At 46.2% G+C, this 15,254-nt stretch overlaps 1 protein-coding gene across 1 annotated transcript in view; it reads right to left on the bottom strand.

Annotated features, from left to right (window-relative positions):
* The window catches only part of LOC147612046 (uncharacterized), a 184,128-nt gene extending 178,478 nt beyond the window's left edge, over positions 1-5,650 (bottom strand). The window contains exon 1 of the mRNA XM_086783887.1: positions 5,568-5,650. Within this exon, the coding sequence (XP_086640013.1) occupies positions 5,568-5,585 (18 nt within the window). The 5' untranslated portion in view covers positions 5,586-5,650. The remainder of the gene's footprint in view (positions 1-5,567) is intronic.
* Between the last annotated feature and the right edge of the window lie 9,604 nt (positions 5,651-15,254).

Raw genomic sequence — 15,254 nt, 5'->3', positions numbered from 1 at the left:
ACGAGCAAAAAACGCATGCAAAAAAACAGCACAAGAGAGAGAGAGAGAGATGTAGGCGTGTAACTCTGCTCTGATATACACAAGAAGATCCCGGTATATGGTACAATGAGTGGTATGGGGGTGGGGGCCTATTTATATGCCCCCACATCAGCAGTCGGCCTGTTGTAGGCAGCCGACTGTTGCTGAATCCCACGACCAGCTAAAACAGCCAGTCGGCCAGTGTGACAGCAGTCGGCCATCTCAGTAAGGGAGTCGTGGACCAGTGCCTTCAGTCGGCCAGCCTACTGGGCCCTCCCGCCACCTCAAGGCTGCCTCCCAAGCCACAGAAAAATGGGAAAAAATAGGGGAAAAATGCGGGGAGTGAAGAAAAATGATAAAACACCTGATAAGGGCGGGCACACCCACAACAAAGGCCCTGGTGTATAAATCTAGACAGGAGATGACTTCTAACACCCCCTCTCAGCTCCTGGCTGTGAAACCAACCACTGGGAGCTGGGGTGCCGCCTGAGCAAATCCTGAGAGAGCGACTTCGTGAAGAGGTCCACCGTACTGTCCTCCGTCAAACAGAACTCTAGCAAGATGTCATCAGCAACGATCTGTTCACGAACAAAGTGCCTCTAGATGACCATGGGTTCCTCCAGTGGAAGCCCAAACCTGCTATGCAAACTCTGCATCCGCACCACCTCACAAACAGCCCGGTACTCTGCCTCTGTTCTCGACAAGGCAAAAGATTACTGTCTCCAACTGCTCCGTAAAACTGCTCCTGGGCCTGAAGTAGATCCCCTCGTGTCCGGATCTCCTCCCCAAACCGAGTCACTCCAACCGTGGAGTCGGACTCCATCCAACAATCCCCCTCCTGTGTACAAGAGTCCATGATCCTTCGCATGCCACAGAAACCACAGGAAACGCAATCCTGCCTCCCAAATAGTCATCCGCAACCATGAGCTCAACTGCCTCATCAAGAAGCTCCCGTCCAATCTGGTGTCCATCAACCAGATCCATGAACCATACAGCTTCTGAGTCAAAGAGGCATCACACTGCTCACAAGGATCAACACCTGTTATGGTGCACAAGCAAGTCCTGGAAACCTGATGAAACCTGTCAACCACCCCCTTTGAATCCGGAACCACAAAGCCTGGAGAAACCACCTCCTTCTGCAAATAAGCACCTGCCACCTGCCTGGCTTTCCGAAAGGTCCCCATGGAAAGAACATCCTCATCTACTCGAAGTACTATGTCCTGAACACTACGAGACATCAGAGCATAAGTGACCTGTTCAGCTTCCTCTGACTGACGAACACAAGAACTACCAACATCAATACTGGAGAGTTCCTGCCAACTGCTGCCATCTTACTGGCAAGCTATCCACCATCTGGTCCCGGAAAGCCCGCACCTGCAGCGTATCCACACTTGAGTGGCCATTACCAGACTGCCACTCATCACAACCCTGAGGACCTGGGAGAGAGAGTGCTGAAAGCGTGTAAACTCCATTCTCCACTCCACCTTCCCAAACCACCTGACCTGTTGCTTTGTCCCGGAGAGCAACAAAATGCTCATCAAACTCCACCCGTACGCCAGTCTTGCAAACCTGATGCACTGACAACAGATGAAAACCAAGTGCCGGAACATACAACACCTAGGAGGAATGCTTCCCCCCTCTGCCATCGGGAACTATCTCCATCCTGCCCTCACTGTGAACTGAGATAGTGGATGTATCACTAGTAAGTATATGACCAGAATACCTGCAGAGATCCTGTAAATCGGAACAGGAAGGAGTCATGTGCCTGGAAGCACCACTATCGAGAATCCACTCCCGAGTATCCGTTGCGGAGAGTCCTCCAATCTCCTCCCTGCCTGAAGAAAATAAAACATCGGTGTCCATCACCTCCAGGTGCACAAAAGCCGGAGTCTTCATGATTGCTACTGAGGAATCTTCACCCTTCTCGGTTTTTCGCTTGGGACACTGCCTCCAGTAGTGGCCTTTCTCGCCACAATCATTACAGGTCCTCTCTGCCTTCACTTTCTCGCGGTCAGCGTCGGACTTCTTCTCAGAAGACTTCTCCGATGAAGCCTTCCCTTTGCCCGAGTTACGGCCTTTCGACCGTTGGCCAGTTAAGGCCTCCGAACCTCCACCCTGAGAAGGGTTCGTAAATCGGTGCTCCTGGTCCAGGACCATGGGCACAAGCTCCTCCCACGTGATGGTGCTGAGCTTGCCACTTGTAATCAAAGACGAGTAAAATGCTGAGTACAAAGAGGGTAAATGTGACAGTAACGTGATGGCCATGTCCTCTGACGATATCTCCTTCCCAGCCTGAAGAACTTCCTGCTGAAGAGCCTTCAGCTTGTTAATATGCTCCCGCATCGTCGACGACTTTGCAGGGTTCATAACCCGCATCTGTACTTCCAAGGAAATCCTCTTCATGGGCGATACCCTGTTGTAAAGTGAGGCCAAATGCTGCCATATACATCTGGCCAGCGTCATATGCTTTACATGATTGATTACCTGTGGTGTGCAGTTGAGGAAAATAAACGAACGGACCCTGGCGTTGACACGATCCCACATCTGTGTCTTCGCCTCCCGGTCCTTTCGGGTTGACGGTAACTCCCCTTCCTCAACGTCCGGCCGTGGAACACCAACAACGACGAAATCAGCGAGGTCGTAAGACTCCAGAACAGATTCCATCATAACCTTCCATATGCCGTAGTTGCTCCCGTCCAACTGACGGTCCACCGGGAACGTGGGGAGTGTCGGGATGTTCACATGTCTCTCGGCCATCTCAAACAAATCTGCCATTGCGGGGATGTACTCTGAAAAGGGTGGTTGGGTGGGAACAAAGAAGAACTAAAACCTGCAAGTGGCTGTCCAGCAAATCAACCCGCCTTCCTCTTGCTTCTCCTCTTCCCGAACAATCCAAAACAGTCCACCAATCAACCACAAAACAGTCCCCCTCTTGCTCACACAAATCCCAAGAACTATCTAGAGCCTAGGCTCTGATACCATGTCAGAATACGCAGCGGAGATGATGACCAGATCTGGGAACACAAGAGCAGAAAACGCATGCAGAAAAACAGCACAAGAGAGAGAGAGATGTAGGCGTGTAACTCTGCTCTGATATACACAAGAAGATCCCGGTATATGGTACAATGAGTGGTATGGGGGTGGGGGCCTATTTATATGCCCCCACATCAGCAGTCGGCCTGCTGTAGGCAGCCGACTGTTGCTGAATCTCCACGACCAGCTAAACAGCCAGTCGGCCAGTGTGACAGCAGTCGGCCATCTCAGTAAGGGAGTCGTGGACCAGTGCCTTCAGTCGGCCAGCTACTGGGCCCTCCCGCCACCTCAAGGCTGCCTCCCAAGCCACAAAAAAATGGAAAAAAATAGGGGAAAAATGCGGGGAGTGAGGAAAATTGATAAAACACCTGATAAGGGCGGGCACACCCACAACAAAGGCCCTGGTGTATAAATCTAGACAGGAGATGACTTCTAACATGACCAAGGCCAGGAACACGCAGTTTGGCTCTCTCCAAGAAGGCTATCCTTCTCGTCACTAGTGGGTGAGGATAGTTGGTTTCCACGATCACAAATACAACATCAATCCTCTCCTCTTGAGATCGCAGACCACCACTTCTAGCGTCTAAGGCTTTCAAAGAAACACTTCTCCCTTGCTCGGCTTCAGTGGGACCTAGGGGGGTGCATCTAGCAAGACCCCACCATTCGACCAGAGGCCCCTTGAATTCCCTTCTTACATTTTGTTGCAAGAGAACCCCTCTACGACCCCTTTTAGCAGGGCCAAGGCCCTTCACCGGATTTTCTCTCAAACTTCTAGCACTAACTCTAAGAGAGTTTTCAACCTTAAGATTACCCTCTAGCAATGGGCACATGGTTGGCCTTAGAAGGCCATCTAGCTTCATGAAGTCATTGTGGTGCCCTCCATAAGTCGCATCGCCACAGCCTTTAGGATTGCCCAAAGACGCAGATTTGATGGAGGATTCTTCAATTGTTCATCTCTAAGCCCACCACTCTCCCCGCTTCATCACGTGGGCCAAGATTGCTAAGGCCATGAGTGGGACAAATCTTGCCCTTCAGCTTACACATTTTTTAATTTTCAGCCATTCCTCCCCCCTTGATCCCGGTGCCCCAATGGACCTCAAAGTTGCCAGTGAGCCACAGGTGGAAGCTCATCAGCAGCATTGCCACTTGGCACATTTGGCATATCAGATGCAATGAGACCAATAACCCAGCCAGATAGACACTATCCACTGCATTTGGCATTCCACAGTCCACAATCAACCATTGTCGGTAAGTTCTTGGTAGAAATCATCCAAAGTAATAAAAGCAAATACTTGCTTGCAGGAGGGGGCCCTTAAGTGGGTAGTTGGGACCCAATCTAGTGTCGACTCTCCATCTTAGCTCTATCTCCTTGTTCAAGAATTGAAGTGAATTGCTTAAACTCACTCAAACACAAAGGTATAAAGAAGGCCTTGCTGTGTGTTACATGAACATACTAGCTACATGCTACATACACGAATGAGAGACCACTTGTATGTTGTTGCCTCTATTGAGTGTTGTAGTGTACATTATGCAAATGCTTTCTTTCTACTAATAGAAGGATTCTTTCTTTGAGAAAAAATAAAAGATGACCTTAATTGGGAAAAAATATATGCTTCGGACAAAGATGACCTCTAACATCTACTTGACGCCATTCCCATTAATGATGGGTACAAAAGCAACAACCAGCATCTTAACTCTAACTTTAGCAGCTCAAGTAAGCATATCTTTGCCAGTGATCTCTTATGATGATGGTATCATCAAAGTGCGAAACCAGACACCCCTAAAGATACAACATACCATCATTTACTCTCTTTGGCATGCCAAATAACGAACGTAAAGCTCAACTTAAAATGTGTCATGTACTCTCTAAATATCACCAAAGTCCATAGAGCAAAGGTTTTAGAGTAACATTCTTTGGGCATCTTTAGAGCATTGTTTGACATGGGTCCCAACAATGACATGGCACATAAACAATGTTAGGGGTAAGAGCCATGCACATGGCATTGTCGGGCCCGTCAGAATAAGTATTCTTGAGAGAATCTAAGTGACAACTCCAAAAAAATGGAGAAGAGGTTCATGTGTTATGCTCAATTGCTTTCATGGTTCTAAGACATAAGAGCAAAGCCACCCATACTAGGGGGAGGGGGGGTAGGGTCTTGGTCATGAACGGGCTATGGATTGCAGGATAGGAGGAGCAGCAAAATGTTTCTGATTGGGAGGGACAGCAAACAGTTTCTAATTGATATCCAGATATGTGACCATGCATATTTCTAATTGAGCATTCGCATGTTGATGTTTCTTAAGATAAGAGAAGCCCACTGCATATGCTCCATTGTTTCTAACGTTCTTACCTTCCACAGAGATTGCTATTCTGTAAAAGCTCGCAGTTGCCATGGCCATGTCTAAGAAAATGGCTTCTTGTAACAGCAGTGTATGCGAGCAAACAAAGCACCCAAAAAAAAACAAACAAACAAACAAAAACAAAACAAAACAAAAAGGAGTTCTGGCAGTCGCACCTTCAAAACGCGCTCCATGACTGAGCTTCCCTCTGCACGGTTGAATGGCGCCAAAGTATTAAACCCCTCAAGGTAGAAATTTGTATATTATATATGAATATGATGCTGTTATTTATTATTTAGCCTTTGCCTTAAATTATGTTATTATTTAAACATTACCAGCCCTTTGATTCACCTTTTTTGAGTTTATATATGTGTATGTAATTAACTCAATGAAGGGCCACAACTAATTACTTTAGCATTAGTATATAGGTTTAATTAACAATTTTAAATTTCTATCCAAGTTGTCATCCTCATAAACTATTCAAAGTAAGCCAATAGAGACACAGCCTAGTGGTAAGGCGATGAAGTCCTATGCATGAGGTGCTAGGTTCAAAATCTCCTAGTGTTGACGGACAGCATGAAAAACAACACACACACACACGAGCACAAAGATCCCAAAAAAAAACTATTCAAAGTAATGTTGTTTTCTTGTTTTTCCAAGAAGTAGATGCCACTAGAGTAGATTCGAACCTAGTACCTCTACTTTGGGAGGCATATGCACTACCGTTGGCTATTATTCAAGCAATGTTGTAGCTAACAATATGAAGAAAAACTCATTAAGGATTAAAACTACTTGACGATCCTCACGCTCAGTTGCTCTAGTAGTATCCAAACAATGGTGCCAATTTCTCATGGCTAAAATCCAATCACATGTAGGAAGGAGAGGAGCGAACACAAGGATTACATACCCCTTGCCTATTTGAATAGATAACCATGTAGCCAAAAAAGTGGTCAACCACAATATATCATTCCCTCAACCACCATATATCATTCCCTTTAGCCTGAAACACAAACTTATGTGCACCCAAAAAAAAACTATTCAACCAATGCTTGCATCAAGATTTTGCCGTATTTTCTAGCTCATTTAAATAGAATAGGGGAGCCATACCATATGTATCTTTAGTATGAGGATTTGATTGAAGAGTAGCACAAGACTTTGCATGATTTAAAGATAAGAATTTGCTTGTGCTCATTGGCATTAGCTCTGCATGCACCAATGAGTACATTTGAAGGGATGAATGAGTGACCTAAAGACCCTACACCTCAACACAAACTAATTTGGCATTAGCTCCGCATACACCAATGAGTACATTTGAAGGGATGAATGAGTGACCTAAAGACCCTACACCTCAAGACAAACTAATGATGGTCGCCCGTCGCCCATAGTTTCATTTAATTAAATTGCTACAATTTTAATGTAAATAGAATAGCTTGGGGACTAAGTTACTTTTTGATATTAATGGCCCAAAGTGGAATGTATCAAGCTATATATGTGAGCACTTGCTTTTTGCTAATACATAAAAACATGCATGAGGAAGCATGCTCACTCATGTATGGGGGGGGATATTGAACCCACTCTCTTTGTCATGCATGGTTGCTATGTTTATCTCCTTCTTGTTTATTTGCAAATCTTGAGGCTATGGTTATGGACGTTTATTAACAGCAACACTTGTTTAATTTTTAACATGTATAACCACAGTACATGGAACTGTAGGTACAACATGAAAAATAGAGCTCCTATGGTGAACAACATAGAGGGAGCAGAAAGAAGACATGGATTGGGAAGGTTTGGGAATAGAGGTCGCGAAAATTTTTCTACAAGAAGAGGCCAAGGACGTTCTGGAGGAACCACAAACCCCTCCACCAAGGAGTAAATTAGATTTATATAAAAAAGGAATGGACACTAAGAAGAAGCATTCTCACTTTGATTCAATGTAGCTTCTTAAATCATATGCATGGTTAAAAGAAGTTTTAGGACTACCCATATCACATGATATGTCCACATGTGTTGCTAAGTATGTGAAGTTTATTGGCCTATCTTTGAAGAAAAGGCCTTATGTGTCTTACAAGAATAGTTAAACCTTTTTTATTTTGATACTTCATAAATAAAAATATTATCTAAATAGCACTTCCTTTCTTCTTCACATACCTAATTTCACACTTTTGATACTTCACAAAAAGAATATTGTCTAGATAGCACTTCCTTTCTTGTTCACATACCTAATTCCACACTTCAGAAATAGAATATTGTCTACATAGCACTTCCTTTCTTATGGGAGGTTGCAAGATGAGGGTACTCACTTTCGTTCACTCTCTCTAAAATTGGGACATCCACGCATCTCGGGCGGAGTACCTCGATCGTGATATCGTCGTGAATTAAAACATGACATGTACCTCCCAAGCCTAAAGCGACATATCTCGATCGAGATACCAACTAATGCCACGCTAGCAGGTCCGGGTTTCCAGTCATCATCCATGTCATCACTACAGGTCACCGCCACCACATTATCTCGATCGAGATATCTATGCCACTCGGATCCACATCAGGGCCACTCTGTATCCCCCTAGGCATATTTGACTAGCCCATCTCCACAATCCACGTATCTCGAACAAGATATCAAAATAAAATCTCGAACATTCATTGTTCGAGGTAAAGGGATACAATCTCCATCGTCCACATATCTCGAACGAGATATTGAGATCAAATCTTGACCATTGAAATACCTCGTTCGAGATACAACGATACAATCTCCACCGTCCAAATAGCTTGTTCGAGATACAGAGATGCAATCTCCATCGTCCAAAATATCGTTCGAGGTACAGAGACGCAATCTCCACCGTCCATTTAGGTACATTGGAAGATGCGATCTCAGCCGTTTAAATATCTCGATCAAGGTATATAATGAATCCTAATCGTCAACATACCTTGGTCGTGGTAATGACTTAAAATCTAAGCCGTCCATGTACCTCGAACGAGATACTAATATCAAATCTCAGCCGTCGATCCTTCACCAACCCTAAAATTAAGTGTGTATCTTGGCCGTATGTTTCACTAACCCTAAAATCCAGAGCATACATCTTGCAAACCCTAAAGTGCATGATGCCACCGAACCTCGATCGAGGTTATAAAGCCGAAAAACTTTTTTTTTTGCCTCATTGTCAGAAGTCATTTTCACTCTCCTTACTCTCTTGATTTGGATTAGCATTAGTGGGCCCATTAGCATTGTTTTATAGCTTCATTAGTGCTACTTAGCACTAAGCATTGGAACCTTCACATTGGACCCTTCACATCGGAGCTTTCACATTGGACCTTTGTGTTAGGCTTAGATTTTAGCATGGAGTCACACGAGGAGGGCCGCTCATCTATTGTTGACCTCATCGCCGCCGCGGAGATAGACCGCGAGTTAGCGGCTATCCCGCAGGAGTGCTAGAGACACACCGTCTACATTACATATCGTGGCAGACTTGGAGGCGATGCTTTCGTCCCTTCGTAGCCTTCACGATATTGTTTATGTAGATGAGTGGATAGCCCACCATCGCACTGCTCCTGTGTCACATGGCCTGACATATCGTCAGGTCTGATGAGGCCTGGGGCGACGGGCAAGCCCCTTACTATTTCGTGGTGTTCACATCCTCGTATGGCGGCACATATCTATAGTTGATATGTTGCCGCATATGGGAGGATGCCGAACAACCGCCAGATTCCCATATACTTCGTAAAGCAATTATATGCGGAGTTTGTCTTAGGGGAGGAGGTGGATTACACTAGCCATCGACCGGGTGGTGGTGCTGGCTGAGGCCGTCTCTAAGACCAGGGTAGGTGGCCTCCACCAGCCCTTCGTGTAGCTCCTACAGATCCTTCATTTGTGCCTATGTCGACAGTCGAGGCTCTTGGCACCCAGGTTGGCATCGACGTACGGAGTACCACGGAGAGACTCACTCAGGAGTTTGTAGAGGCGAGAGCAGAGATTGACTGCCTTAGAGTTGCATTACAGACGACAGAGGCAGCTACTGCAAAGGCACGGCATCTGAGAGAGTCTGACATCGAGCAGGTAGGTTTCTCTTGCACGTAAAAGAGTTATAATTAAGGTCCCAAGTTATAAATTTCTTTAAGTAATACCTAATGAGAGAGACTAATCAATTATTTTTATGCTTTACTTTTTTGCGTAGGCTCGGACCGGGGTAGAGAGCTCTAGAGCTGAGGCGCAGCATCACCAGATTATGGAGCGGATTGCCCAGCATAGGGCAGAGCAGTTGATGCTACATGTTTGAGAGTTCCGCAGATCCTCTGACGTGACAGTGCCTTACTTGCCTTTATATCCCGGCCTGTTAGAGAGGTTTTTTGACGACCTCTCCCTCAAGATGCACCACCCTTCCTACGTGATGCCTGCTGCGCTCTATGTATCGAGGACATTGACACTACTGGTGGATATGCCCTGGGATGTGGACATTTTTTCCATTTGTCTTACATCACCCAGGAGCTAGTACGCTTCTCAACATGTCCCTCTTGCCGTGCACGCGTTGACCTAGCAACATACAGAGTTTTGGGCATTGATGATCTTCACCCAGGCCTCGTTCGAGTAGATGCTAGGACTAGCAGGCCTATTGATTTTACATCAGCCTACTGACTTGGGACTCGACACCTTCGATGATAGAGATCAGGAGCCTGAGGTGCCTCCAGAGATTGAGTGGAGCTCACATGAGTTTGATGCATACCAGAGAGTCCTTCACGAGAGCCAGATCACAACATACGAGCGTGTGGGTGGTGCTGGTCCTAGTGGCACCTTGGGTGATGGTGCTAGCAGCAGTGCTGCTTCTCATGAGCAGCGTGTCCTTACACAGAGGAGCTTACACGAGCAGAGTGGCAGACACATACCATTGCTGATTATAGATTTTGGGTTTACAGATAGAGACGTCTTGCATTAGCACGACATAGAGAGAGGGAGAGAGCTATAGCAGCTTTTGGGACTCGTGAGCTCCCGAGTACACCGGCACCAGCTCACGATCCTACCTTTGAGGCAGACCTCCCCACAGACATTCGACGACCCCCGCAGCTGGCACAGCCTCCTCGACGTGCACAACAGCCTCGACGCGCACGTCGACCGGCAATTAGAGATGACGATTTTGATTGGGTTGCCGTTGATAGTGACTAAACTCAGACTAGCTGGGTTAGCTCACTTACATTGTACTTAGATTTATGGGCAGTGACTAACCTCAGACTAGCTGGGGTAGCTCATTTTCATTCTGATGTACTTATTTGATGTTTATATCATTATTGAGTATCATTACATTTAAGCTGATGTTCTTGATTTTTTTTAAATTTTTTAACACTTTGGCTATCATATTGTTTGTTGAAAATCTCCATGCCATCGTACCCAAACATACCCCGATGGGAACCAAACTTTGCAAGCATGGGGGGAGACCACCGCCACATGCATGAAAAGTTTAGTCATAATCGGAGCATGTTTGGATTGGTAATTAGCGCACAGTGCGGATTTTTCAAGTCTCTTGGTGCTTAAGAGGCCATGGAAAATCCAGGCCTTCCCCATACCATCATAACCAAACATGCTCCGATGAGGACCAAACTTTGCAAACATGTGGGGGGGACCCACCCCCACATGCTTGCAAAGTTAGGTCACAATCGGAGTATGTTTGGATTGGTAATTAGCGCCCAGTGCAGATTTTTCAAGTCTCTTGGTGCTTAAGAGGCCATGGAAAATCCGAGCCTTCCCCATACCATCATACCCAAACATGCTCCGATGGGGACCAAACTTTGCAAACATGTGGGGGGGACCCAACCCCCACATGCTTGCAAAGTTTGGTCACAATCAGAGCATGTTTGGATTGGTAATTAGCCCCTAGTGCGGAATTTTTAAGTCTCTTGGTGCTTAAGAGGCCATGGAAAATCCGGGCCTTCCCCATACCATCGTACACAAACATGCTCCGATTGGGACCAAACTTTGCAAGCATGTGGGGGGGACCCACCCCCACATGCTTGCAAAGTTTGGTCACAATTGGAGCATGTTTGGATTGGTAACTAGTGCCCAGCACGGATTTTTCAAGTCTCTTGGTGCTTAAGAGGCCATGGAAAATCCGGGCCTTCCCCATACCATCGTACCCAAACATGCTCCGATGGGGACCAAACTTTGCAAGCATGTGGGGGGGACCCACCCCCACATGCTTGCAAAGTTTGGTCACAATCGGAGCATGTTTGGATTGGTAATTAGCACCCAGTGCGGATTTTTCAAGTCTCTTCGTGCTTAAGAGGCCATGGAAAATCCGGGCCTTCCCCATACCATCATAACCAAACATGCTCCGATGGAGACAAAACTTTGCAAGCATGTGGGGGGGGACCCACCCCCACATGCTTGCAAAGTTTGGTCACAATCGGAGTATGTTTGGATTGGTAATTAGTGCCCAGTGCGGATTTTTCAAGTCTCTTGGTGCTTAAGAGGCCATGGAAAATCCGGGCCTTCCCCATACCATCGTACCCAAACATGCTCCGATGGGGACCAAACTTTGCAAACATGTGGGGGGGACCCACCCCCACATGCTTGCAAAGTTTGGTCACAATCAGAGCATGTTTGGATTGGTAATTAGCGCCCAATGCGGATTTTTCAAGTCTCTTGGTGCTTAGGAGGCCATGGAAAATCCGGGCCTTCCCCATACCATCATACCCAAACATGCTCCGATAGGGACCAAACTTTGTAAACATGTGGGGGCGACCCACCCCACATGCTTGCAAAGTTTGGTCACAATCAGAGCATGTTTGGATTTAGCGCCCAGTGCGGCTTTTTCAAGTCTCTTGGTGCTCAAGAGGCCATGGAAAATCCGGGCCTTCCCCATACCATCATAACCAAACATGCTCCGATGGGGACCAAACTTTGCAACCATATGGGGGGGACCACCCCCACATGCTTGCAAAGTTTGGTCACAATCGGAGTATGTTTGTGGATTGGTAATTAGCGCCCAGTGCGGATTTTTCAAGTCTCTTGGTGCTTAAGAGGCCATGGAAAATCCGGGCCTTCCCCATACCATCATAACCAAACATGCTCCGATGAGGACCAAACTTTGCAAACATGTGGGGGGGACCCACCCCCACATGCTTGCAAAGTTAGGTCACAATCGGAGTATGTTTGGATTGGTAATTAGCGCCCAGTGCAGATTTTTCAAGTCTCTTGGTGCTTAAGAGGCCATGGAAAATCCGGGCCTTCCCCATACCATCATACCCAAACATGCTCCGATGGGGACCAAACTTTGCAAACATGTGGGGGGGACCCAACCCCCACATGCTTGCAAAGTTTGGTCACAATCAGAGCATGTTTGGATTGGTAATTAGCGCCTAGTGCGGATTTTTTAAGTCTCTTGGTGCTTAAGAGGCCATGGAAAATCCGGGCCTTCCCCATACCATCGTACACAAACATGCTCCGATTGGGACCAAACTTTGCAAACACGTGGGGGGGACCCACCCCCACATGCTTGCAAAGTTTGGTCACAATCGGAGCATGTTTGGATTACTAGCGCCCAGCACGGATTTTTCAAGTCTCTTGGTGCTTAAGAGGCCATGGAAAATCCGGGCCTTCCCCATACCATCATAACCAAACATGCTCCGATGGGGACCAAACTTTGCAAACATGTGGGGGGACCCACCCCCACATGCTTGCAAAGTTTGGTCACAATCGGAGTATGTTTGGATTGGTAATTAGCGCCTAGTGCGGATTTTTCAAGTCTCTCGGTGCTTGAGGCATGGAAAATCTGGGCCTTCCCCATACCATCATACCCAAACATGCTCCGATGGGGACCAAACTTTGGTGATGGTGATTTTCAACAAACGATATGATAGCCAAAGTGTTAAAAAAATCAGAAAACCATGAACATCAACTAAAATGCAATGATTCTCAATAATGAGAAAACTCATAATCATATAAACATCAACTAAGTACATCAGAATGTGAGCTAACACAGCCACTCTGGGTTTAGCCACTAACTCAAAAGATCAAGGTGTTTTGAAAATGAGCTACCCTAGCTATTCTGAGATTAGTCACTCCCAAAAAATCTAAGTACAATGTAAGTGAGCTAACCCAGCTAGTATGAGTTTAGTCATTATCAAGATAGAGATCTAGTCAGCAGCACCCTCTCTAGCTCTCAACTGCTCTAGAATGCTCTCATGGTCATCCACTCGAAGCCAAAAACGAGGGTGAGAACTGTGTTTTCGGCTCTGTACTTGATCAAGAGTGAGCCTAGTAGCAACCACTAGATGAGAGAACTGAAATCTCTAACTCCCACTTCCACTGTTGGAACTCAAGACTTCCCCGATGAAGTCGAATCTGCTGGTAGAACTGGCTTGCCACAATCATGCTATGGGCATCATAAGAAAAGCCATGATCATCCACTGTATCCTGGTCAAGGATGCACTTTGGCCTAGTGCAACTCATCAGATAGTAGTCTACTCCCTCGCTATTTCCCTCACTGGCAATAACAGCAAATACATCACCCTCCTGTAGCAAATCTGTCAGGTCATCGTAACTGACCATGAACGCAGGACCTGTGTGCTCATCAGACAACACTGGATGTGAAGGATGCTCGGGGAGAGGAATGTCTGTATCCATGCATCTGCCCATCCTCCGGAGGCACAATGTGACCAATCGCCATCCATACATGCTCCACAGAAGCATGCAAACCATCGTGTGTAAATCGTGGGAGCTGCCATGCACGTACTCCTGATGGAATGTGCCAGGTACTATCACAATCATGGGAGGCTCTACAGTCAATCATGCCACCATCCACATGCCAAAAAAATCTCTTGACAATCCGAGCATCACATTTGGGATACAATGATGCTGCACTCCCACAGAAATGTTGGGAGCACCACTCGACTACGTGGCCCGCATCTCTGAACCGCTGAGCATCCTGCCGCAGCTGATGACGCCTCAAGGCACGTTTCACACATGCGCCCACACCATCATGCTCTCCCTTCCCGTGACCAATCTCAAAGAATGACCAAATCACTAGGATACTAGACTGCACATGCCACCTATAAATCCATAAAAGATAGTCTTAGTTATTGGTTTCTTTAAGATGTTCTTGTGAATTTAGTTTAATTGAAAATATAAGAGAACCATAAGTACTACATGTAGAGCCAATAGAATTGTCATGATGACTTGAACTGTGTGCCACAACCATCCGACCAAACCCATCGCTGGCCACGTATGATCCCACAATCTCCTAAAAAATCGTCATGGAGACAAAAACAGTGTTGCACAAAATGTGCATCATGTGAACGATCATCACTGATATAGAAATGATACTCTCGAATAATGACACGGGTCTTGGGGGTACTCACTATCCCATCTACATGAGCCTCTGCATGTCGATAGCTAATGTGGACCATAATAGCAACTTGGTGAGGTAAGCAATATAGACGTTTAGGACACAAAAAATCAAATAAATAATGTAGCTCAAACACGAAACAAATATTATGAAATATAACCATTACCTGCTCTAAGAAGTAATACTCAGATTGTATCTCCTGAAAAGGTGTGAAGAGGTAGTTCTCTGCAAAATCAATCACAGAGACGACCACACCAATAGGAAACTCTGCCAGGCATGCTCGGAACTAACGATCCTGCCACTTGGCACAATGAATGTGCCGTATATAGGGGTAGATCTGCTCCCTAAATGTGGCTGTGAAGTGACAACGTGGTGTATGTTTGTCCACGAGCTGCAACTTCCTGGACTGTCCCACCACTCTGGAGCTGGTGTGTCACATACTCATAATGTTGCCATGCCACTATCTCTCGGTCACTTGCATCAAGATCTACCATCTGTAGATGTGCAAGTGAACCACATGATGTGCAATTGCTC

Source organism: Cibotium barometz, chromosome 46 (genome assembly GCF_041138505.1).
Source record: "Cibotium barometz isolate CiBa-2024 chromosome 46, ASM4113850v1, whole genome shotgun sequence".
NCBI classification, from domain to species: domain Eukaryota; kingdom Viridiplantae; phylum Streptophyta; class Polypodiopsida; order Cyatheales; family Cibotiaceae; genus Cibotium; species Cibotium barometz.
The sequence above is the reverse complement of the archived record's forward strand: the minus strand, read 5'-3'. Positions and strand labels throughout refer to the sequence as shown.